Source organism: Aethalodelphis obliquidens, unplaced genomic scaffold (genome assembly GCF_003676395.1).
Source record: "Aethalodelphis obliquidens isolate GAN/ISIS:26980383/991018 unplaced genomic scaffold, ASM367639v1 scaffold5, whole genome shotgun sequence".
In the NCBI taxonomy this organism is placed as follows: domain Eukaryota; kingdom Metazoa; phylum Chordata; class Mammalia; order Artiodactyla; family Delphinidae; genus Aethalodelphis; species Aethalodelphis obliquidens.
In genome coordinates this window covers 1,240,546-1,266,184 of record NW_020837949.1, presented here as the reverse complement: position 1 = coordinate 1,266,184, position 25,639 = coordinate 1,240,546, and the positions used below count along the sequence as shown (strand labels likewise).

General features: G+C 53.2%; 1 protein-coding gene across 7 annotated transcripts in view; it reads left to right on the top strand.

Annotated features, from left to right (window-relative positions):
* UBE3C (ubiquitin protein ligase E3C) overlaps positions 1 to 13,831 on the top strand; it is a 117,255-nt gene extending 103,424 nt beyond the window's left edge. For 6 of the 7 annotated variants that reach the window (XM_027101375.1, XM_027101374.1, XM_027101371.1 and 3 more), the window contains 4 exons: positions 834 to 1,022; positions 1,121 to 1,187; positions 5,973 to 6,103; positions 12,312 to 13,831. In XM_027101375.1, the coding sequence (XP_026957176.1) occupies positions 834 to 1,022; positions 1,121 to 1,187; positions 5,973 to 6,103; positions 12,312 to 12,482 (558 nt within the window). In that variant the 3' untranslated portion in view covers positions 12,483 to 13,831. The remainder of the gene's footprint in view (positions 1 to 833; positions 1,023 to 1,120; positions 1,188 to 5,972; positions 6,104 to 12,311) is intronic. The other variant, XM_027101373.1, reaches the window with a different exon arrangement.
* Positions 13,832 to 25,639: the final 11,808 nt, after the last annotated feature.

Below are 25,639 nucleotides of genomic sequence, written 5' to 3'. Positions count from 1 at the left end.
GTCTGTGGAGTTTTGTCTAGTCAGCTTTGCTTATGTGAGTTTACATAGTCACAATTCCAGGATGGACAAAGCAAGTGTCACTGTGTCACAGAGTTCAGGGCCGGGTGACTTCTCTGTGGCACACAGTGTAAGTGAGGTGCGGGACACCCGAGTCCGGGCTCCCCATCTCCGCTGCGGCTCATTCCCCGCAACGCTCCAGGGATGCTTCCCAGGGGTTCCTGACCCTGCGATTTTCTGAGTGTCATTACACAGTGATAAAGAAGTTCTTTCTAATGCTTGCAGATACATGAGAAATGGAGTTATTTCTAGTGATTACCACTACCCTTTATATCATATTCAAAGTACTTTATGGTAGTAATATGGAAACAGAGAAATACATGCTACCTACGTGTGCAAGTAAGAATCCTCATTTTGCTACAACCTCAATTCCTTAAGCTGCGTTTTCTCCAAAATGAATCCCTTCTGACTCGTGCTGATCATTCGGTTCATATACTTGCACTTCGTGATTTCTTTTTTGTTTAATTAATTTTTTTTGTTGGCCTGTGTGATTTCTCATTATTTTTCTAATGGAATTGCCATGATTACATTGTAGCATCATTCCTTGGTACTTTGGAGAAAGCTGGGATGGTTAATGATCTTAAAGACAGAATAAGATGCCAAGCTTTGGAGGGTCCCATCAGAGGACTCTTCCATCTGTGAGGCCACATGTGCTGGTTTTCACTAAGATTATCGTGTACAGAGCAACACAGTCAAGTTCCCTTGAAACAGTCGTTCTTCCTCTTGTTTTACCCTATACTTTGAGAAGTTTTTGACTCTTATTTTCATATTCCCAGGTGGTTGAACTAAAATTCGGTGGAAAAGATATCCCGGTGAGCAGTGCCAACCGGATTGCGTACATCCACCTGGTGGCCGACTATCGGCTGAACAGGCAGATCCGCCAGCACTGCCTGGCGTTCCGGCAGGGCCTGGCCAACGTGGTGAGCCTGGAGTGGCTGCGGATGTTCGACCAGCAGGAGATCCAGGTCCACTTCTTGCACCTGGGGACACGGGTGTTTCCTGATGTGAAAGGCCTTCTCAAAATCTGCCTCCAGTTTTATAACCTGAACTTTGTTTTTTTCAGGTATTAATTTCTGGTGCACAAGTTCCCATAAGTCTGGAGGACTTAAAATCCTTTACAAACTATTCAGGTATGTTATCACTACTAGTTATCCATCCCTGAAGATGTTACAGATGGTCATATTTCCAAAGTAATTTCTAACATGCTTTTTTACATGGGTAATTCATTCATGATTTAAAACCCAGGCTGTATGGGGTTACAGTGAACTCCTCTTCCTGTCTCATTTCTCACCATCCCATTCCTCCCCTGCCCGTCCCCACCAGGAGTAACCACTGTTCTTGGTGTCTTTACATATTTACATATAAATACAAATTTCATTCTTATTTTCCTTGTTTGTATACACTATTCTGCAGCCTGCTTTTTTCTCTTCACCACTTACCTTATTAAGCCTCTTCTTATGGCCACTGGGTTGCTTCCAGTCTGCTTTGAAAAATAGTGCTAGACCAAAAAATAGAAAAACCTAAAAACTGAACCTCATCAAAATATTTACTTTTGATTAAATTAAACTTAAAAGTTTTTACTCTTCAAGAAAATGAAAAACCAAAAAGAAGACGTATAAATGGCCAGTAAGCACGCAGAAAGATGCTCAACAACATTAGTCATTAACGAAATAACAAAAGCATAACTAGGTTGTTCCGAGTTGGACTGGTGTACTCTTTGGGCGTTTGTGAGGTGTTTTTGTTTTTCTTTTTTCTTTTGGCTGTGCCGCGTGTCATGCAGGATCTTAGTTCCCCAACCAGGGATCAAACCCGTGCCCCGTGCAGTGGGAATGTGGAGTCTTAAGCACTGGACCACCAGGGAAGTCCCATAAACTTTATTTTATATACTTGGGAGCAGTGGAAAGGAAAAAAAAAAAAATCATCCTTAAAACAACCACTATTATTTCGGTTTGTTTTCCTTAACCATAGTCTGTTATTCTGGTATTTTCAGGGTTTTTGGTAAACATCAGCAGACTGGTTTTAAAATTTATATGGAAATGTGAAGGACCTAAAGCAGCCGAAACATAGAAACAAAGTTGAAGGATCATCACCCTGATTCGAAGCTTACTGTAAACCACAGTAGCTAAGACGTTGTGGGACTGGCACAGGGATAGACATATCGGTCAGTGGAACATGATTGGGAGCTCAGAAACAAATCCTTAGATTCACAGCTAATGATTTTTGACAGTTCAGTGGTACGTGGAAAAGAATGAATTTAGACCTTGACCTCACACCATACGCAGAAATGAATTCAACAGGATCAGGGACCTGTAGGTAGAAGCCGAAACTGTAAAACTTCTGAAAGAACTTATAGGAGAAAACCTTCATGACTTCTGGACTAGGCAGAGTGTTTAGCTGTACAGCAAAAGCATGATCCAGAAAAAAGAAATTGATAGAAATTTGGACTTTCTCAAAATTAAAGATGTTGCGCTTCAAAAGATACCATTAAAAACGTGAAAAAACAAGCCAGAGATTAAGAGAAAATATTTCCAAGTAATATATCTAATAATGGCTTCTGTCCACAGTATATAAAGAAGTTTTGCAACTCAATAATATAAACAACTGAATTTTAGAACTTGGGCAGAAAATAAAGTGTTTCACTTAAGAAGATATATAAGAATGTCTGGTAAGCAAATAAGCACATGAACAGTTGTTTTAACACCATTAATTGTTAGGGAAATGCAAATTAAATTCTGATGAGATACCACTACATACCCACTAGAATGACTGTTCTCAAAGAAGACAATGCTAAGTGTTAGTATGTGAAGAAATTTGAACCCTCTTGCCTGGTGGCAGTGTTAAAATGGTAGAACCTCTTTGGAAAAGTTTACAGTTATATAAAAAGTTAATTGTGGAACAACTGGATTTTTGCAAAAGAATGAGGCTGTACCCCCCCCTCACACCATATGCAAAAACTAATTCAAAATGGATCAAGAACTTTAATGTAATACCTAAAACCATAAACTCTTAGGAGAACCGGGATAAATCTTCACGGCCTTGGATTTGACAGCGGGTTCTTAGATACGACACCAAAAGCAGGAGCACAGAAAAAAGTAAATAAATTGGACCTGATCAAAATTACAGGCTTTGTGCATCCAAGAACATTATTAAGAAAGTGAAAAGACAGGCTTCCGAATGGGAGAAGATATTTGCAAAGCATATGTCTGATGAAGGTCTGGTATCCAGAATGCGTTAAGAACCCTTACAACTCAACAAGAAGACAAGCTGGTTCAACGACGGGCAGAGTGCTTGAACAGACATTTCGCCAAAGAAGATATTACACATGGCCAGTACGCTCAGAAAGAGGCTCAGCGTCACTAACCACTACGGAGATGGAAACCAGCCCAGAGGGAGATGTATTCACATCTCTTATTACACACACACACACACACACACACACACACAGAAAATAACAAGTGTTGGCAAGGATGTGGAGAAACTGGAACCCTCATTCACTGCTTGTGGGAATGTAAAGTAGCCAACATGGAAAATGGTTTGGTGGTTCCCCAAAAAGCTCAACATAGAATTACTATGTAATCCAGCAATTCAGGACTTCCCTGGTGATCCCGTGGTTAAGACTCCGCCTTCCGGGCTTCCCTGGTGGCGCAGTGGTTGAGAGTCCACCTGCCGATGCAGGGGACACGGGTTCGTGCCCCGATCCGGGAAGATCCCACATGCCGTGGAGCGGCTGTGCCCGTGAGCCATGGCCACTGAGCCTGCGCGTCCAGAGCCTGTGCTCCGCAACAGGAGGGGCCACAACAGTGAGAGGCCCGCGTACTGGGAAAAAAAAAAAAAAAAAAGAATCCGCCTTCCGATGCAGGAGACGTGGGTTCAATCCGTGGTCGGGGAACTAAGATCCCACATGCCTCACACCACAGCTAGGGAGTCTGCGTGGCGCAGCTACTAAGCCCGCACACTCTAGAGCCCGTGCACCACACTAAAAGATCCCACGTGTCGCAGTGACGATCCCACGTGCCGCAACTAAAACCCGACGCAGCCAAACGAATAAATAAATATTTAAAAAAATAATAATCCAGCAATTCTACGCCTAGGTCTATATCCAGAGGGATTGGAGGCAAGGACTGAAACACCTGTGTTCATGCAACATTGTTCACAGGAGCCAAAAGGTGGAAACAACCCCAGTGCCCACCTACTGGTGATGGATAAACGAATGTGTTGTAGACATGCAATGGGAACATTATGAAGTCTTAAAAAGGAATGACGTTCAAATGCACGCTACAACGTGGATGAATCTTGGAAACATTATGCTAAGTGAAATAAGCCAGACACAAAAGGACAGATACTGTATGATTCAACTTCTGTGAAATACCTGGAAGTGGCAAATTCCTAGTCACTGAAAGTAGATGAGAGGTTACCAGGGGCTGGGGAGGGGGCACAGGAAGTTACTGCTTAGTGGTTATAGGAGTGTCTGCTTGGGGTGATGAAAACGTTTGGGTTGGAGGCAGCAGCGACGGTTGCACAACAATGTGAATGTAATTAACACCCTTGGATTAAACACCTGAGAATGGTTTAAATGGTGAATTTTATGTTACGTGTTTTACGACAATTTTAAAAAGAAACCTATCCAGACTCCTCTGTTCTGTGGAGTGCTGTTTCCCAACCTTTCCTCCAAGGTAAATTTTGAAAAGGTTTTGGAAGTGGATCGTAGTGAAAGTTGCACGGTATCGTGAGTGTAATTTCGTTCAGTGAAACATCTTTAAGAGCACACTGAGAGACAGACCAGATCGTGGTTGTCTATGGGGTGGACATGGGGGTCTTTTGAGGAATGAATGTGTTTTAAAACTGGATTGTGGTGATGGTTTCAGAACTATAAATTTACTAAAGTAAATTACGTATATCCATGTGTGTATATTTATATGTATATAAATGTGTGCCTGTGTCTCCCCTTTCTGTAATTAATTTGTATTGCTCTAAATTTGAACTCTAATGTTTCTGTAAAGGCAGGTAATACCTAAGGTCACACTGTCCTCACTGTCAAGTCATCTGTTGAAAAGAATGAAATCAGTCCAAGCTTTCCTTGCCAAGGAAGTGGTCTTGGCTTCTTTGCATTATCCTGTCTGCACTGAAAGCATATGCCTTTAATGATCCTAGCTATTCCTATTCTAGTAAATAGCTTTAAAATATTACCATGTTCATTTCGGTGCCAATTAATGCACTTAAGATATTTTATTGATGGTATTTCTGTAGTATATTAACAATGAGGGAACAACATATAGCAATTATTTCCGTTTTAGGAAGCACTTAACTAGATTAAAAGCTGTAGGTAGCAGATATCCCACTTCAGAACAGTGGTCTAATTGAGTGCTGGGGTGGGTTGGTAACCATGGTCTCTACCTTGTTGTCGGAAGGATGGGTGATAAAACAAATTTAGATACTAAGATGTGTTGGCAAAGTAACTAGCTCTATTAAAAATAAAAATCCCAGTGTTTCTGCTATTTCTAGATGTGTGACCATCATGTAAATCCTTTGTTATTTAGGGTTTGCTACTCAACAGAGGCTGATTTTTGACCCCTAGCAGAGTTCTTAAAACTCAGACCCCTTTGCAGCATCTTTTGCTGCTAGGGTTCGTCTTGTAGCTGCAGGGTGTTTGTTCCTCATTCTGGCCTTTGGTACTCTACCTTCTGAAGCTTCTCTCCCTGCTGTGTACTTGCCCATCATCTACCAGGACAGAATAAAGGTGTTTCTCTAGAGTTGGCTTTCAGCCGTGAGCTGAAAGAAGAAAAGACTGTTCATCACTGGACAGGCACGGCGAAAAGGAATCACTCTTAAAAGTTTGTTCCTCTGGTGCCTCTAGGAGAATCTTGCTTCTGCAGTTGCCTCCTTTTTAATACAGACGTCTGTTCCTTTTGTCATAGGCGGCTATTCTGCTGATCACCCCGTGATCAGAGTCTTCTGGAGAGTCGTGGAAGGCTTCACGGATGAGGAAAAGCGCAAACTGCTCAAGTTCGTGACAAGCTGTTCCCGCCCCCCTCTCCTGGGGTTTAAGGTGCGCAAGCTCGCCGGGCCTTTAAACACCAGCTTGTAACTAGGAAAGCCAGCGGGGTAGCAGGTGGGGCTGAACGAAGTAGTGCGCACACATTGTTTTCAGAGAATAGCGTTGACAGTGTGTCACAACACCCGGTTTATTATTTCGGTACTATGTTTTTAGCCTCATTAACTGAGTATTTCAGCTCCATCACTGAAGGATTGGTTATTATCTGTGTATCCTGGTGCTGGTTTTATTTGGGGTTTTTCCCCTGCGTTCACAGCGTCGACCTATTGCTGTGAGGGTTGTCAGTGTGTTGGGGGTTAAAAGCGAAGAGCTGCTGCAGCCGGGCGGGCGCACGGTGACGTGACTGATTAGTACCACGCGTCTGTGCAGCTCAGGCTGGTTTCACTTCCGAACTGAAGAACACAGGCTACGAATGTTGACGGCGGGTGTTTGGGAAGAATGATGCATGAGCAGTAGTATATTTTTTCCTACTTGCTCACTGTTACTTATTTCATGTTACCTGGCCTTACTGTGTCGTTTCTGGTAATTCATGTTGATCTCCTATAAACTGGCTTAATATTTTTAGCAATTAAAATTGGTCATGGGGGGCTTCCCTGGTGGCGTAGTGGTTAAGAATCCGCCTGCCAGTGCAGGGGATATGGGTTTGAGCCCTGGTCCGGGAAGATCCCACATGCCGCGGAGCAACTAAGCCCGTGCGCCACAACTACTGAGCCTGCGCTCTAGAGCCCGCGAGCCACAGCTACTGAGCCTGTGTGCCTAGAGCCCGTGCTCAGCAACAAGAGAAACCACCACAATGAGAAGCCCACGCACCGCAGTGAAGAGTAGCCCCTGCTCGCCACAACTAAAGAAAGGCCACGCGCAGCAGCAAAGACCCAACGCAGCCAAAAATAATAAATTTATAAAAAAGATAAAATAGGGCTTCCCTGGTGGTGCAGTGGTTTTAGAATCCGTCTGCCAATGCAGGGGGCACAGGTTCGAGCCCTGGTCCAGGAAGGTCCCACATGCCGCATAGCAGCCAAGCCCGTGAGCCTAGAGCCCGTGCGCTGCAACGTGAGAAGCCACCGCAGTGAGAAGCCCGCGCACCGCCACGAAGAGTTGCCCCTGCTTGCCGCAAGTAGAGAAAGCCCGTGCGCAGCAATGAAGACCCAACGCCGCCAAAAAAAAAAAAAAAGCTTGATCCCTGGTTGGGGAGCTAAGATCCCACATGCCTCGCGGCCAAAAAACCAAAGCGTAAAACAAGCAATGTTGTAACAAATTCAATAAAGACTTTAAAAAATGGTCCGCATCAAAAAAACCTTTAAAAAAAAAAGATAAAATAAAATTGGTCATGGGACAATTTATGTTTTTCTTATTAATAGTAAAAGAAATAAAGCTATATTTAATAGTTTAAAGAGGCACACAGTGGTATATATAACATAAAATAATAGCAAGTTAGGTAGCATTGTATATTGCGTCTGCTTGTGGAACCTAATGGATTGGCATTCCCTTTCCAGTAACCTTGCATTGGACACTGAGTTATGTATTGCTTGTTCTTTTCTTCAACTTTTACTTTGAAATTATTTAAAATGTATAGAAAAGTTGCAAGAATTGAACAAAGAACTTATTAACCCACTTTGACCCATCGTTAACATTTTGCCACATTTGTTTTATCATTCTCTCTATGATATACATATATTTCTTTCTGAATCATTTTGGAGTAAAAGTTGAAGACATCATGTTTCTTACACATTTTTCCTACCACCTCAATGCTCTCTTACACAGACACAGTTAAGTGATCAAAAGTAAGGAATGCACAGTGATGTACTGAGCTTCTCTGAGCCTCTGCTTCAGAGTGTGGTCCTGAGACCAGCAGCTTCAGCACCACCTGAGACCTTGTTGGAGTTAAAACATTCTCCGGCCTCGCCCAGACCCCCTGAGTCCACTCAAGGAGGGGGCTCAGCCCTCCTGTTTCTACCTGCCCCTCGGTGTCCAGAGCACCTGCAGCGGCCCAGCCGTCCCGCAGTCCTCCGTGGACTTCGACTTCCCTGGTCTGCAGTCCAGTCCGAGGCTGCACACTGTTTACTAGCCGGTTTCCTCCAGTTGTGGCTCGCGGGCTTCAGTAGTTGTGGCTCACGGGCTGTGGAGCGCAGGCTCAGTAGTTGTGGCTCATGGGCTTAGTTGCTCTGCGGCATGTGGGATCTTCCCAGACCAGGGCTCGAACCCGTGTCCCCTGCATTGGCAGATGGATTCTTAACCACTGCGCCACCAGGGAAGCCCCCACAGGGATTGTGTAAATGAAGTTTTTGTTTGCCAGTAGAGAACCACGTGAAGACTGATGATAAGAAGCATGTAAGTCTCTGGAGTCAGCCATTCGTGGCTGTGCTCTCGCTGCTCGGTTTTGCCCACGTCATAAACTATGTGCCAAATTCAACATGTAGATGAAACAAGATCCAGCTGAAACGCAGTTTCGGCCGTTTGGGCACCTGTCGTGGGCTGATGTGCCACGTGCTCGGGGTCCCAGTCAGGGCAGGAGCTGCACTCCTGTTTTGTTCTTTCTTTTCCTCTACAGTGGTTAGTAGGTAATTATTTTTTATGCTATTCTTTTTTTTCCTTGTAACAAAATTAATGTTTTCATTATAGAAAATTGGAAGTTGTGGTTTATAAAGAAGAAAAAAAATACCTATAATTACTCCCATTCTAACCATTATCGTGTTTGTATGTGAATGTGTGTTTGTATCTATCTATCTATCTATATATATATATATACATATGGACATGTGTTTATGCAGATAGATATGATTTTAAAATATAACTTAAGCTGTATCGTGTTCAGTTTTACAGGCTGCTTTTTTCACTCAACATTACATCAGGATCATCCACATATTAAATAGTCTTTGAAATATTTTTAATAAACTTCATAATGTCCCATCATGTGAGTCTACAATTTACGTACTTTTTTTTTTTATTAGTTGTTTACAACTGTTCCTTCCTAATAGTGCCGTCAGCATCCTTGTACCTAAATCGTCTGCATCTCTGATTACTAGGATCCGCTCCTAGAAGTAGAGGCCGTGGTGAAGGATGTGAATGTGTGTGAGTTCCTGCTGCTTCCTGCCAGGCTGTCCCCACAGAGTTACCAGGTTACACCCACAAGAGGAGGATTTGGAGCCAGTGTCCGCAGAGACCACTGAATAGACTCGCCTCTGCAGTGGCATTTGAAGCGTTTGCGCTCCTGTCACAGCTCTAAGGAGGGAGCGTGCTAGTGTAACGGGCGCCGACCAGGCCCACCGTCCTGGTTCTCACTCCTCCCCAGGCACCAGCTGGGCTGCCGTTTTGCTCTTCTGTCACCGTTTTCTGCGTACATTTGGCAGAGAAGTTTAACTAGCCAGGCTTCTGAAACCCTGCAGCAGTGGAAAGGCGAGAGCACACAGGCCCAAGAGCTAGCAGACTGAGGCTGTCTGGGTAAAGACAGTCCCCACTGCATTGTGCTCCTGCTGGAAGGGAATGTATACATCACATCTTGTATCTAATGATGTTCATGTATCACAGAGAGAGTCACTGGTTATCTGTAGCCATCAAAGGACCTGGTGTGTTCAGTCTGGAACAGTGTCTAGGAGTTCAGCCTGCAGATACTTTTGCCCAATGTAAAATGACTTGAGGACATGGTTACTTATTGCATCATTGTTTGGAAAAAGTGGAAACTTTTCCACTGGGCCCCGTGCAGCTACAGAGAAGCTGGGGAGACCAGCTTGCTGTGGGAAGGCCACAGAGACGCATTATCAGATGGAAAACCGTCGAGGTGCAGACGGCGTCTATAATGTGCTAGCGCCTTATGCTTGTTAGGTGGAGGAGGGAGAAAACACTCTTGTCTCTGTGGAAGGTCCTCAAGACACCCACAGCATTGCTGCTCATGGGGTGGGAACTGGGCAGCTGGGGGCATTTTTACACTATAGCTGGAAAAAATAGCCAGAACGTCATTATTATGTCTAAAAAATGACAGCGGATGCCCGACGCCATCCGTGCTGGTGCTGCGGACAAGCCGCTGTCCAGACGCTGCGTCCGCCTGGGCGCCTCTCTAGCCTTTTCTGGCCTGCAGGCCCCGCCCTCCTCAGCTCTGCCTGTGGTCCAGTCAGTGGGGGAGCTGGGTTGCTTCTTTGCGTGTCTTGTAAACTGGTCGCTAGAGGTTTCACCGGATTCTAGATGTGAACGTTCCCTTTGGCAGTAAGGCTGCACAGACGCTGTCGTGATGCTCACGTCCTCTGGCTCCAGCATCAGACCCCGTGGTCGTGAGTCGTCTCTGCAGCGCGGCTCCGTCTGTTTCCAGCGTCCTGGCTTTCCGCATCTGGGCGTCTGAGGGGCTGAGCGGTCACAGAGCTGCGGTCGCCGCCTAGATCCATTCTTTGCTGTGCTTGAAAGCAGCCATCTTCCAGTTGTATCGTTTCTTCCTTTCTTAGCTGATTTCTCTATTACGAAAAACTTTATATTTTCTCATCAGCTCTTTGGTTACCCTGAGGACTGTTTGTACAGCCAGGATACAACAATCAAGGAACTCTTGATTATTCCTCATTTACAAGTTATCAGAACATTGAGGGGGATAACTGGCATCTTCTGAAGTACATTTTGGTTCCTTTCTTACCATTATGAACTTTTCACATTTGATGTGTTTCAGTCCGTTGCAGTCGCTCTTTGATAGTGCCCCATCCGTGGGCGGGCGAGGGCCTCCAGGTGGGCTCCAGGATCCCAGGTAGCTTTGCGTCGCTTTCTTGCTTTCTGGTATGAGAAGATAGTAACACTTGTCACGTACATTTCCTGGCCCACGTCTGGAATCGGATGTTTTCCCAAGAAGCCCTGTTTCCTTTCTTCAAGAATAGGTTGGTAGAGACCAAAACCCAGGCACTTGATCTGTTCATTGTCACAGGTGGTCATTGTGTCCAGGCCTTTTCAGTGGACAGAGCTAGGAAATGGGCGTTCTTTTGTCCCCAAGAGAAAACTTCATCACAAGTTCAAACTGCTATTTCAAATTGAAATTTAGGCGTATAAGGTTTCTACCCCTTTGATTTTTATATTGGGGTCTCTCTGCCTATGAAAACCGTGGCTCCTGTTAGTTCATTTGCTTCCTCTGATAAGTTCTAGGGCCCTGCTCTAAGTTATAGTTGTCTCTAATACTTACATAACAGTGGGGCTTCCCAGTGGCACAGTAGTTAAGAATCTGCCTGCCAGTGCAGGGGACATGGGTTTGAGCCCTGGTCCGGGAAGATCCCACATGCCACGGAGCAGCTAAGCCCGTGCGCCACAACTACTGAGCCTGCGCTCTAGAGCCCACAGGCCACAGCTACTGGAGCCGCATGCCACAACTGCTGAAGCCCACATGCCACAACTACTGAAGCCCACGTGCCACAACTACTGAAGCCCACGCACCTAGAGCCCGTGCTCCACAAGAGAAGCCACCGCAATGAGAAGCCCGCGCACCGCAACGAAGAGTAGCCCCCGCTCGCCGCAACTAGAGAAAGCCCACGCACAGCAACAAAGACCCAACACAGCCCCAAAAATTAATTAATTAAAAATGAATAGCCATAAAAAATACTTATATAACAGTTATACATCATACTACAGTGGTTTTAGAACAATACCAATAATTTGCTGTGACAAAACCGTTGTAAGATTTCTTTGCAATTCTAAAACACTGGAAATATTCCTCTCTGTGTGATTAAGCCACCAATAAATAGGTTTTTTTGTTTCATTTTGCTTTCGATATTTAGAGATTGCCTTTTTCTCTCCTGGATTGAAATTGTTTTACGTTCACTGTTGCTGCATCCACGTGGCCCCTGAGCCTGATCCACACGGTGTGGTTCATTTGGAGAAGACGGGCTCTGCCCTTCCTGTGGTTTGGTATAAGCAGAGGTGTATATCTTCAGCTCTTCACCCTTGTGCCTTTCTGAATGTTAAACACATTTTTAAAAGACTAAAAAAATAAAAGCTTTAGAGACCCTGCTCACTGACAAGGCTATGTCTCCCACGAATTAATGCTATTCTTTATCCCTTTTTATGCGTGGAGCCCAGGGTACAGGATTTGGTAGAAATTTAGAGCTGAGTCTTGAGTGCAGTGCAAGAGCGAGTGTCCTTTTGGGGAAAGGTGACTAGGGGCGGCAGCTTTTGTGTACGAGTCTGGAAAGCTCATTTCAGGCCGTGCTTGTTAACCTTCTCCTGCACACCCACTGTCTTCCAGGAGCTGTACCCCGCGTTCTGCATTCACAACGGGGGCTCCGACCTGGAGCGGCTGCCCACGGCCAGCACCTGCATGAACCTGCTGAAGCTCCCCGAGTTCCAGGACGAGGCACTGCTGCGGAGCAAGCTGCTCTACGCCATCGAGTGCGCCGCGGGCTTCGAGCTGAGCTGAGCTGAACCGGCGCGGCCGCGGCCCACCCTTGACGGCGAAGGCCAGGGCCTCTGCGCGGCACCTCCGGCCAGCAGGGCGCCCAGGCTGGACCCCAGGCTCTCCTGGGTCCCTCCCCCGCCACCCCTCTTCCTGCATTTTTAAATGATTTATTAAGTTGTGCTCTCGTATTTAGATGGGCGTTGCTTTTCAAATAACTTAAAATAAGAAATGTTATGTGCCACGTGGCTAACTTAGTAATTTTGCCAAGAAGAGCACAGTTTTAAGACTGGTGGCAACTCAGTGAAATTAACCAAAGATGAAGCTTTGGCTTTGCTGGTGGAACCGAGCGCGGCCTGGGCTCCTGGCAGAGGCGCTGCTTGTGGCTCGGCCCAGCTCCGGGTCTGCAGAGAGACAGGCCTGAGGGCGGAGAGGCTCGCTCTGGGGGCCACTGCTTCTTGTGTGGTTGAATTGTTTACAGGCCTAATTGGTAAAACTAAAGGCTTCCCGCCCCCCCCCCCCCCGCTGCCTTTTCCCAGAGTGGTTAGGTTTGGAAAGTAGATAACAATGGTAATATTTTATTTGTGTTTTTTAAGCCATTTCCCCAAAACGGGACTAGCATGCTTGTTTCCGGCCTGCCGCTGACCTGCATCTTGATGGTTCGGACGTTACTGTGTGGGGGTGTGTGTGAGGCGGGAACTTCCTTCTGTTTCCATTTCTGTCTCCACCTTGTGCCTGGAGAGCTTTCAGGGGAGGGGGTCCCGGTCCAGTCCCTGCGGCGTGTGTGACCCACGAGGGCTCGGGGAGAGGAGACCCTGCAGCGCCGTCTCAAGTCACTTGAACCAAAGTGGTCCTGCGCCTTTGCACTGCGGCCCGGGCTCCGCGGGCCGGTCCTCCTGGATGTGCGGGGATGCCGCGCTCCCGCACCCTCTGCCCCCCCATCGGTGCTGCTGTGTAGGAGGGGCGGGCGGCCCAGGCGCCTGGGGCCTGGGTGATTCTCTCGGGATTCGGCACTTTATCAGGACCTGGGTGGTTTCAGTCTCCACAAGTCTCCAAAAGCGGAGAGCGTTTCAGAGCATCACCTGTGGACACAGATGCTGGGGCCGCGGAGGACTCTGGACCGTGCGCGACTTCTCTCCCACGGCTGGTGTTTCGCTGCCACTGGAGCTCTGAGCTGTCGTGTTGAACTGGCCAGAATTAGCAATATACTTCTAAATGTGGGAGAACTGAATGACACTTTCAAGACCGTGACCGTTATCGAAACAAAATGTATAATTTCTTAATTTGAAGAATAAATTAAGTGTTTAAATGCTGTTTGTAGTCTTGATATACAGAAATAAAATAATTAGGGTTTGTCCTTGGTTTTATTTTTATTTTAGGTCGTTTTGTGTTGGATGTTCTGTAGCTTCTTTACTTATTAGTTGATGTGTATATTTTATCATCAGTATTTTGGAGACGGAATATCTGGGACTGAAGAGAGTTGGGCAGTTACTCTTATCCGGGTTTCTTTCCTCAGCTATTCTGAGCATATTTATTTGTATGTTCCAGTGGCTAAATATTTGCATTAAATTTTTTCCCAAGTCCATGTTGGAGTCGTACCCCAAATCATTGTAATTAGTGCTATTCTGCCCTAGTGAAACCACAACTTCTGAACATTAGTTTTATCAGGCTTGTTTAAATGTCATCAGTTCATACAGGGTACAGCCACCTATGCTTCAGTGGAGGTATACTAGGCAGTAACGCTTGCCGTCTGAAATGCGCTGAGCGAGGCTTCGAGAAGGTTGACCTGTAACAGCCCTTCCCGCACGTGCTCTGTGAGAGCCAGGTCCTCCAGGAGTGACCCTCACCTTGCCAGGTCTCATTACTGAGGAAATTATACTTCAGGAAGGTTCTCCTTTCTCCATCGTCTTGTTTGCCGTTCCTGGTTCTGTTCTGCTCTGCTTGGCGCTGGTAGTTTTGTGCTCACACCATGGGAGAGGCTGCAGACATTTCTCACAGGCTGTGTCTGCGAATAGACTTCTTCTGCCTGGTGTCCCAGGAAAGCTGATTAGGGCAGTGGTATCACACCGTGGTGCTCACGCCACCCTGGTGCCACTCTGATACTGGCGATGTGTTGGTTCCGTGGCTCTTGGGGGCGGGGGCAGGTGTGCATCTGCGTGGCTCGGCCCTGGGTACCACGGGGGCCCAGTGAGGTGGCCCCGGGCGGACCAGGCCTGCGGTCTTGTTAGTCAGAGGCAGACAGTCGTGCTGATCACAGTGTGACCCGCACAGACCTGTGATGCTCGTGGGCTTGGAGCCCAGGCCGGGCTCTGCCAGGGGCAAGCTTCCTGAAGAGCGGAGTGCAGAGGTGGAAGTAATTTAATATTTAAGAAAGAAAGTAATTTGATATTTAAGAAAGGTAAACAGCTAGAGGTGCATATTAATGCAAATAAAATAGAAATTTTATTTGAGCTAGCCTAAATGAGCTACAGCCACACTAATATTTAGCTGAATTCCTACAGTCGCCTCTTGCAAACTCGTCTGCTCCCGGTCTGAAAGTGTTACGTATAATAGCTTAGTAATCTGTGCCCCAAGTAACAGCCACGTCTGCGCCACACAGGTCAGCAGATCTCTCCTGGGATTTGTTTTAGGGGCATCACCCCCACTCCCCAAACAAAGGGTGTCACTGAGCCCGACCTTGGCTTCCAAAGGCTTCTTCGTGACACCACAGTGGTGGCCGGAGTGGACGACCGGAGGCCGGGTGACCAGCAGGTCCAGGTGGGAAGTTGGGCGAGAGCTGAGAGGATGGAGGCAAGGTCCAGCGGGGGCTCCTGTGGCCTCAGAGCATCCCGGACCACCCAGAGGTCTCTGCTTCCAGGAAACTGTGAGTTCTTAGCCTGAGTACTTCGTGCCTCAGCTTACACATCTGTGAAATGGGGATAATCTAGATGCAGGTCTCCCCCATTAAGAAGGACTCACTTCAGTACCTGGTTTTGCTAGCCAAAAGAAATCTGAAGAGGATTGGCACTTTTACCAAAAAAAAAAAAAAAAAAAGGTGAAAAGGGAAAATCTCATTCAGCTCAGCGTGTTTTGCAGCAAGCGTTACAGAGGCAGCGCCCACCGCAGCAGTGAGAGCGGCCCGCCAAGCTCCTTCCCGGAACCACACTCAGCATCTCAGCATCAAGCTGCTACAGCTGTGAGCCGTATCGGTGAGCACCTGTGCTTCATCTCGATTGACTTTGTGCGTCCACGAGCAGGACGGGTCCTCAGGTAACTGCTTCTTGGCCGCATGCCTTTTCGGCTCAGGAAGGGTTTCCTCGGATGCTCTGTTTTCGGAGAGTGGTGGAACCTGTACTTCGGCTTCACAGGGATGTTATACCCGTTTGATGAGAGTTGTGAACAAGCTTTTGATGTCAACATATTATAAACCCACTAGAACCTTATTTTAACTTAGGTGGTTTGATGTCACAGGTTGCAAATGTCACATTTTGACATTCGTGCCTTAATAATAACATCGTCGGGACTTCCCCGGCGGTCCAGGGGTTAAGAATCCGTCATGCAATGCAGGGGACACCGGTTCGATCCCTGGTGGGGAAAACTAAGATCCCACACGCCACGGAGCAACTAAGCCTGCGTGCCACAACTACTGAGCCTGTGCGCCGCAACTAGAGAGACGGCGCGCACACCACAACGAGGATCCCGCGCACCGCGACTAAGACCTGAGGCAGCCAAAAAATAAACTAACAAATAATTTTTAGAATGATCGTAACATTGTTGCCCGTAGGCCACGTCATTCCTTTTTCCTCTGCGGAGACGGGCAGAAAAGTCACCCTTCAGTGCTCTCCTCTCCCCTCCCCCACTCTCGCTGTGAAGGGTAGTTGTGCCTGGTGCCTGTCACGCGCCTCTGCGGCTGGGCCCCTCCTCCATCGCCTGCTGCCCGGCCGTCGGCTTGGGTGTGTAGGCTGATGACTCACTGTGTCGTTCCCGAGGTGCCTTCTTCGCCTTGGAAACTTGGTGAGCTGAGGATCTGCTCACCTTCCCCTGTGCTGCAGTTCAGGGACCGGCGCCCACCCTGGCCTCCTGGGCCTGCCAAGCCTCCCCGAGAGGCCAGAGCCACAGGGGAGGACTTCGCTTGCGGAGGGCATGCGAGGTCGGGCGGGCGGTCCAAGCACGGCGCTCAGTGCAGGGGCCGGGCCTGGCTCAGGATGGCGGCATCAGGACGGCGCGCCAGCTGGGGACGTCCTACAGCAGCTTCGGCTCCGATGCAGCACGAGGTGCTGGCCAGGGCCGTCTGGCCGAGGAACCAGGAACCGCAGGGACCTGTGAGAGCCCGAGCTGGGGGAGGGCCTGTCTAAAGGCACTCACGTTGTGTGACATCGTTAGCTGCCTGTGGCTCTCGCGGCTCTGGAGGCCGTAAGTCTGAAATCGAGCATCAGAGGCCCCGGGGTGGGGCGGCACCCGCGCCCTGCCCCTCCCGGCCCCGTGCTCCCAGCCCTGCCGTCCTGGATACGCCACCGCCTCTGTCGGCGTCCCACCTCCCTCTGTGTTTCTCCTATGAGGACGTTTGTCTACTGGCATCAGCCCCCATAACCCACAATGACCTCACCTCCAGGCCCTCAGCTGAGTTACATCTGCAGAGACCTCCTTTCAAGTAAAGTCAATTCGTGGTTCTAGGGACTGGGCCGTGGACATAACCAGGGGGTCGACCGTCCCCCCACTACACGTGTATTTCTAAGAGGCAGAGGCTACCACGCCGTCTGAAAACCGGAGAAGCGTGGAAGGTGGGCCTGCTCGTGGGAAGTTGGGGCCGCCTCATTCAGGCTCCACCGTGGCCACATGGCCTGGAGTAGGTGTCCTGATGACCCTCCGTGAGATGAGGAGGCCACGCCACGTCCATGTTCCCCAAAGCTGCCTGAAGATGACCCTTTCCCTATGGTGCTGGGCTCATAAGTCTGTGTCTTGAAAGCGTCCCAGGCAACCCTTCCCAGGTAATTATTGGAAAACAATTAGGTAACCTCCAAACCTCCAGTCAGAGGCAAAGAACTTGCCAGGCGGAGCCACACAGCATTCCAGCCCCGGGAACCGATCCCTCTGCTGGGAAGTCCTGACCCTCTGCCGCTGGGGCAGAGCCTTGCCCCCAGCTGAAGTGTCTCGGCCCCCTGCAGGGTGCGCAGGGCCGGGCTCTACCTGCAGCCGCAGGCACCCAGGCGCCTCTGCCCCTGGGACTCGTCTTCCGGGAGCTGAGTGCGGCCCACGGGCTTGTGGCTGCAGCAGGAACTGCCCTGCACCCCCCATCCACCTCTGCACCCCACGCTGCACCCCTGCCAGCCCTCCTGAGGACACGGCCAAGGCTGACAACTCCTGGCCACTTTCTCGGCCACCTGCACGTCCCAAGCCATCACCTCGGGGTTGCCTGGATCTGCGGGGTGGCCTCCAAGTGTCTCCCACCCCCGACCTCACTAACCTTTGGTCTCTTCTTAACTCAGAGCCAAAGGAAGTCCCTGGCCCCACGTCAGCCCCTGCCACTCCTCTGGCAGAACTTGCCAGGGTCTCCAGCTCAGGAAGAGCGGGAGCTCTGAGGATTCGGCACCCAGCGCCCGCCCTCCTGCTAACGGGCTCCACTGGCCGCCTTGATTTCCTCCCCGGCCTCGGGGCCTTTGCACACACTCCTCCCCTGGGAAGGCTCTACCCACAGACGCTCAGCTGACCTGCCCCCTCGCTTCCTTCTGGTGCCCCTTTGCCCAGTGTCACTTTCCCTTCCCACCGTGTTAAAAGTGGTGACTTGTCTGCTCCCTGACTTACACCTCTCTCCATGGCACTAACTCTGTCTGATCCAGCAGGGATTTCACTCATTGATGTTTTTTCTCCCCGCCCCCTAGAACGTGAGTTCCATTACCAAGCTCCTAAAGTAAAGCCTAGCACACAGTGGGTGCTCGCTCATTATCTGTCACATGGATGGGTTTTCCTGTGCAGTTAGCTTTGGCTAAGCAGGGCGAATGTTAAGTTAATGTCTGTACAGATGTTCAGATTCTGAGCCTCCGGGCCGGACCAGAACCCTTTGCCCACGTGGTAATGAGCCTGCTGCCCCGCGCTATCCAGCCCCACCAGTCCAGCCAGGGCGGCTTTCCTGCCCTTCCGGTGCGTGACGGCGCACAGGCTCCAGCGGGTGGGGTCCCCGGGGGCAGCTGCGGCCCAACAACAGGTCTGTGCGACTAACACCGTGACAGGTGGGCCCCGCCTGACCTGGCCGTGAGTCGCCCTGTTTCTCTGGGTGATCCCACCAGCCAGCGGCTCCATCAGGACAGCGGGTGGCCGTGCCCAGCCGGCCCCAGCACTTAGCGCCACGCCTGGCGTGGGTGGACGCAGCTCTCTCTAAGGAGAGAAGGCGGTGGGAGGGAGGCTGGGAATGAGAGAAGAAACATCTGTGAACTCAATATGTTGAGGAATTTATATTTTACTTTTTAAAGGGTCAAACAAATGAAAAGTCGTTCATCCTGGAGTGCGGTCGCCTGAAGAAGAGGCCCAGGCCGTCTGGGTAAATAATTGCTGTCATCTTAACAGACCAGATGGATGGCTTTCCTGACGGGCGAGCATCTCAGATCCCACCTCCAGGACAGACCTCACAGGCACCTTCCCTTCCCCACAGCCATGCCCACCCTCGGCCCACGGCACCCCAGGCAGGCCTGACCCCCCCGGAACCCTCAGGAGGCCAGGCTCACCGCGGGGAAGGGTTAGGGTTAGGGTTTCGGGGAGGGGGGAGAGGCGCACAGTGGGACCAGAGGCCCAGCGCCAGCCTCCGGGGTCCCCGTCCGGGGGCCGCACAGCACAAGCAGGGCTGCCCGGGGAAGCTCACTGGAGTCCAGCGGCCAGGGTTTCGGCGGGTCGGTCATGTGGGCACACAGCACCCCCATAGCTCCCCTGACATGCGCCGCCTGCGGGTGCAGAAGTGGCCCAGGCCGGCCCGCAGAAAGGGGCACCCAGGCCCGGGCATGAAGGCTCGTCAGCCAGGATGGTCCATGAGCCGCCTCCTGGGCACACGTGGTCTGCACACCCGCCGTCCACACCCAGGGCCCTCCGGGGACCCCAGCCTGGACTCCACAGGCGGCATGGAGAACCTGCTCTCTCTGGGGGGGGGGGTCTGGGGCTGGGTCGCAGCCGGCAGGGAGGGGAAGGGTCTGCCGGTTTCAGTCGGGATGTAAATACTCCCGCCCTGTTTTCAGGCTGCTGGCGGGACGGTACGCACCTCCCTGCGCTCCTGGAACTGGACAGACCCTCGGGGGGACACAGCCCGGCCCGGGGGGCTTGCACACGCCGGGACATGGGGGCGGGAGGGGCTTCTGGCCAAGAAGCCAGGTCAGGCTTCTGAGGAGGCTGTGGGGTTTTAACTGCCGGGCTGGGAGGGGAAGCGCTCCGGGAAACGGGGACCGCTGGACGGGGCCCCTCCAGGGGTGGCCCGGGGGTTCGGCTGTCTCGGTGGGAAGACTTGGGGCCGTGTTGTGTCGGGAGCCCCGCGGCGTCTGGGCGGAGAAAACGAGGACCGGGTGGCACTTGTGGCAGGTCAGCATCACCACCCAGACCGGGGCGCCCAGGATTCACAAAGGGCTCTCCCCTGGGGGGCGTCTCTCATGACAACGCCCACCGTTCCTTCCCCGCGGGTCGGGGGACACCTGGAGGCGACTCTGATGGAGGCAGAGAAACAGCTCCCGACACTGGAGCAGGAAGGCGGCTTGTGTGGGATGTGGGGATGGAGGGTCGGTTCCCAGCGGACCCTCAGGGCCCAGGAGGGAGTGATGACCTCTGCGTCCCTGGTCCGCCGAGCCTCGGGGAGGACTGCCTTTGGCCTGTCTCAGGTGAGATGTCCAACCCCAGCTCATTACCCATGGCCAGAGGGGTGGGTCACATCTCACGACGGACTGCTGGAACCCTACTCGGTCATGCCCACGACTGAGGGGACCACCACTCCTAGCTGCCCACGGACACCACTTGGGAAGCGGGTGGGAGCCCAGCCCAGGCTGGGGCAGCACTCACTGGACCTGAAGGAAGGCCGAGGGTGGCCTTGCCACGGCCCGGAGAACAGCCCAGCTAAGGCCCCGGAGGGTAGGGCCAGGCCTGCCAGCCCCCAGCGTGCCCGCGGCTTCACCGGGAAGGGGAGGCAGCGAGACGAGAAGCACAAACGCCAGGGTCAGGAAGGAGAGGCGCTGGGGGTCGTGAGGGACCACTGCCCGCAGCACAAACGCCAGGGTCAGGAAGGAGAGGCGCTGGGCATCGTGAGGGACCACTGCCCGCAGCTCACGCTCAGGATTTAGGGCTTAGAAGTGGAAGCATCACAGTTCTTGAGCTCCGGGAGGTATCTCTACCTGCACCTGTGTTCCCAGCTTCTCGGCCTCACAGAAAACAAGGGCTTCGGAACAAAAAGGGAGCCCACAAGTATGGGGCAGTTCTGGACGGAGCTGGGACTGGGTGCATCCGAAAACCCGGGCTCAGGTCCAGAGGAACGCTGTCACCCCAGGCAGGGCTGCTGACCGTGGGGGGAAGGAGGAGACCCCAGGGTCAGGCGCTGGGGACGGTTCCCCGCGCTAAGTGCCGTGCTCTGCGGGATGAGCCCGGACCCCCAGAACGTGCAGTTGGCATTGCTTCTGTGGGACCTGGTGAGGCAAGGGGGAGCCTGGGGCCGGCGCCCGCTATCTCGGCCCCTGTCCCAGTTCCGAGGCCCCCCAAACCATCGGCACAGAGACCCAGCCCACCTTTCCCTGGGACCGCCAGCCCCCCTGGGTCGCCAGGCCTGGGTCACACGCCGCCATTCCCCATGTGGCCAGCAGGGGCCGCTGTGGCTGCACACAGCACACACGGGCCCAAACACACAGCACCCAAACGTATGTACATGCGCACACTCATACACAGTCACACGCAGAGCGTGGACACATGTATGCACACACCTGCCCCTGCGGAGCCAGCCTGGTGGCGGGGGTTGGGCGGTGGAGCTGGACGAACCCCTTCCCAGGCCTCAGTCCTGGCACATGGGACCACTGACCAGATGCCACTACCCACTTCTGTGCCCAGCACAGCCGCCCCGGGCCACCCGAGCCCCCTGCGGGTGATGCAGAGGGAGACACTCCCTGAACTCCGTCCTGGGGGGCCCGAGCCCCAGAGCCTGGGAATGGCAGCAGGAGGGAGGGGATCCCTGAAGGGAGGGAAGTCTCAGCCCAGTGTGGGTGTGCAGAGGACCGACGGGGACAGACAGGGGACAGATGGGACAGGCCAGGGGACAGGCCAGAGGACAGTCCAGAGGACAGATGGGACAGGCCAGGGGACAGGCCAGAGGACAGACAGGACAGGCCAGGGGACAGGCCAGGCGACAGATGGGACAGGCCAGGGGACAGGCCAGAGGACAGATGGGACAGGCCAGGGGACAGACGGGACAGGCCAGGGGACAGACAGGAGACATACCAGAGGACAGATGGGACAGATGGGGACAGGCCAGGGGACAGGCCAGGGGACAGACGGGACAGGCCAGGGGACAGGCCAGAAGACAGGACAGGACAGGGGACAGACGGGACAGGCCAGGGGACAGACAAGACAGGCCAGGGGACAGACGGGACAGGCCAGGGGACAGGCCAGACAGGAGACAGGCCAGAGGATAGGACCTGGCCTCCTCACCCACCTCCCCTCCCAGACCTGAGGACAGGCCCACGCTGCTCATGGCTGGCCCTGCCCTGGACGGGTAGGCAGTCCCCTGAGGGACACCACTTTATCATATGAAGTAACATTCACAGGTTCTGGCATGAGGGACATGATGCCTTCTGGGGCCGCCATTCAGCCCACCACAGGCAGCCCTGATACATATTTTTTTGGGGCCGCGCCGCGAGGCGTGTGGGATCTTTGTTCCTCGACCAGGGATCGAACCCGCATCCCCTGCAGTTGGAACCTGGAGTTGGAACCAGGCTGGCCGCCGGGCTGTGCTTCCTTTGGTGTTTAGGCCCCAAAGACGGCATTTCCGCTGGGCTACTCCTGGGGGCTCCCGGCTGGCCCGCGGAAGGGTCCCACCGCCAAGGACAGCGTGGCTCGGTCTGGCCTTGGAGGGAACACCCCAGGCCCAGCGAAAGTGGCCTCCCCAGACACGTGTGCAGCGGGGTCTCTGCCGTCTCAGGCACGGAGCGGGGTGTGTCGTCCCCCGCCGCCCGCTGGCCTGTATGCCGCTAGGCCAGAGGCTCTGCGGTGCCCCCAGGAGACATCTGGCACCGTCTGGGGACATTCTTGGTTGTCACAACCAGTGGGGGAAGGGAAGCCCGACAAGAGGTGGGTGGAAGGCATGGCCGCTGTGACCCGCCTCCCAGGCTGGGACGCCCCGCAGCCCAGAGCAGTGGAGGCGGCCCGGCCCCTCTGATGCACGGGTGGCCGCGTGCCTAAACGTTTCACGGCCGAGACACTCGATCTCAGGTCTCATCCTGCCAGCCGATACCCTCCTCTGAGGTCGCCGGCTCGTGGACGCCATCGACATTCAGTTTTTATGAACAGGGGGCACCCGGCCGGGCTGTGGGGTCTGTGGAACACATTTCCTCTTTCAAGTAACTGAAGTCTTAGTTTCAGTTACTCACATCTCCAGCAAAACCATCGGCCGTATTAAGTGATCTGCCGTCTGTGCAAACACCTCTCCCCACAGGACGGCGCAGGTGGCCCAAAGGAGGGTGGAGAAGAACGCGGCTTCTCGGACCCTCGGCCGGGGCCCCGGGAACCAGCCACACGGGGAGGTCACAGCCGCCCCAGACCAGCGCGAAGGGAATTTCAGGCTGACAGTGAGTAGCATCCCGGAGCCCAGGTGGGCCCCGGATCGTTTGCCCGGACGGTCCACCTCCCCGAGTCCTGTGTTTTCTCTGGCAGCCAAAGCAGGGGGAGCGCAGTGTGTCCACAAGTCAGCACGGGATGCGCAGGTGGGTGGGGTGGCAGCCAGGATGACCAACCCCACTGCCAGCCTCTCCGGGCCGCGTGGCGTCTTCCAAGTCCTCCTTTGGGTCACAGTGGGGTCCGGGGGGCAAGGAAGCTGGCCTGACTAGGAGGGCCCCAGCTCGGCAGAGGTGGGCAGCGGAGGGCAGAAGTCATCCGCCCAAGGTCCAGATGCTAAAAGAGCCCAGGGTCAGAGGTTGGGACAGAGCATTCGGGACAGGGTGGACTCTGCCCTCTGCCCTCTGTCCTCTGCCCTCTGCCCCAACCCCACCCTGGGGGCAAAGGGCCAGAGCCTTAGAGGCTGGAGACAAGAAGGAAGGTGAGGGCTTCCCTGGTGGCGCAGTGGTTCAGAGTCCGCCTGCCGACGCAGGGGACACGGGTTCGTGCCCCGGTCTGGGAAGATCCCACATGCCGCGGAGCGGCTGGGCCCGTGAGCCATGGCCGCTGAGCCTGCGCTCTGGAGCCTGTGCTCCGCAACGGGAGAGGCCACAACAGTGAGAGGCCCGCATACAGAGGCAGGTGAGCACAGCTCTGGAAGGGCGGGGCTGCGCATGGGGAGAGGGCAGGCCCCTGAGTCACCTCCAAATAGCACTGGGGGCTGCCAGCTGGGTGGGGGTCGTCCCCTCCACCCCCGGCACCCAGGCCACGGTGCACACTCCATTGTCCCGAGGACTCACGTGGGAACTGGACGCCGCCCTCGAGACGGCTCCGGGTCACCCAGGCAGGCTTCACCGCCGGCCAGGTTCACCCTGTGCCAGGGTCAGGGTGGCCGAGAGGTCTCAGAGCCACCTTCCCGTGAATGACCCTCTTCCCACCTCTGACCGGCGCCCTGATGCCCCCTGGCTGGCAAAGCCTCCTCGGATGTCACCCCAGCCTTCCCAACAAGGGTGAGGTGAATTCACATTTGCGCACACCTGTGTCTACACCCGAGGCAGTGCTACGGATCCGGCTGTGAGCCGCTCTTCCCATCCCTTCCGAGGGACGCAGGGAGCCTCTGGTCCCCGCAGCGAAGGGCCCTGGCCTCCTGAATGACGCCGTGTGCAGGGGGGACCTGGGCAGAAGGAAAGAGCAGGGGGATGTGGAAACGTGACCTGGGAAGTCACCCCTTTGCTGCCCCTCCAAGATGCGCTGGGCAGGGAGCGGACTGGGGGGCCTGCAGAGTTGCGGGGGGAAGACAGGCTGCAGGAGGGGCCCAGAGGCCAGAGGCCCCGGGTGGAAAGTGCTGGGATCTGCAGGGAGGGCTGGGGACCAAGGCGGAGGAGCGGGCCCAGCAGGGCTGGGCCGCAGAGACCTGGACTTTGCTCCCTCACCACGGAGCCTCTGCGCCAGCCAACGTGTGTGCCCAGAGGCCCCGAGTGGCTGTGCCGTCGGAGCCCTGGTGGTGGGCGCGTGGTGGCTAGAGGGGACCGCGTGCACGCCCGAGCTGACGGACCGGCCCCCGAGCCCGCCCACTCATGTTCTGCTCCCCGTGACCGGGTCACCTGCCTACATGCCCACCACTATCGCTGACCCCCAGTAAAAGCTCTCCTTAAGAATAAGAACGAAAAAAAATAAATTAAAAAAAAAGAAAGAATAAGAACGTGTTGTTACACACCGGAGCACAGACGTGGGGCTTGATGAGTCATCACAAAGCGAGTGTGGGGTAGCGGCTGCCAGGCGCCGGGTGTCTCAGCACGCAGAGCCCGAGGGCCGTCCCCGCAGCCCCGCCTCCTGCCCGGGGCCGCCATGCCACTGTTCTGGCAACTTCTTCCCTGCGCGGGTCATCACTTCTGCTGGTGTGAGTTGTTCACATCCTTCATTCTGAGGGATCCTCCCCTGTCTCCCCAGATTTGCTGAGGAATCAGATCCTCTGACCTGTGACGCCAGGTCAGTCCAGCGGATCACAGCCTCTTCTTCCCGGAGAGTCAAGGCTGCGGACGGAGCCCAGGGGGCCGGTCAACACCCTGTCCGAGAAGGGACCCAGGCCAGGAAGCAGGGCCCTCGTCCTTGAACGGTCTCTGCTGGGGGCGCAGAGGGGTCCTGACGGTCCGTGTGTGAGGGTTTGCCTTCCGTGCACTCCTCAGGAAGGAGCCTGGGCTTGGAGCCAGCCAGCCGGATAGCCCCACCCATGCTGTCCCCACTATCCCCACCGCTTAATCCTCTCAGCCGCCTTGTCCTCACCTGTGATGAGCTGCGTGCCTGCGACATGGGACGCCCCACCAGCAGAGATGCCCCGCCCAGCGCCGTCCCTGAGAGCTCAGACTCCACCTTCGAGATGCTCT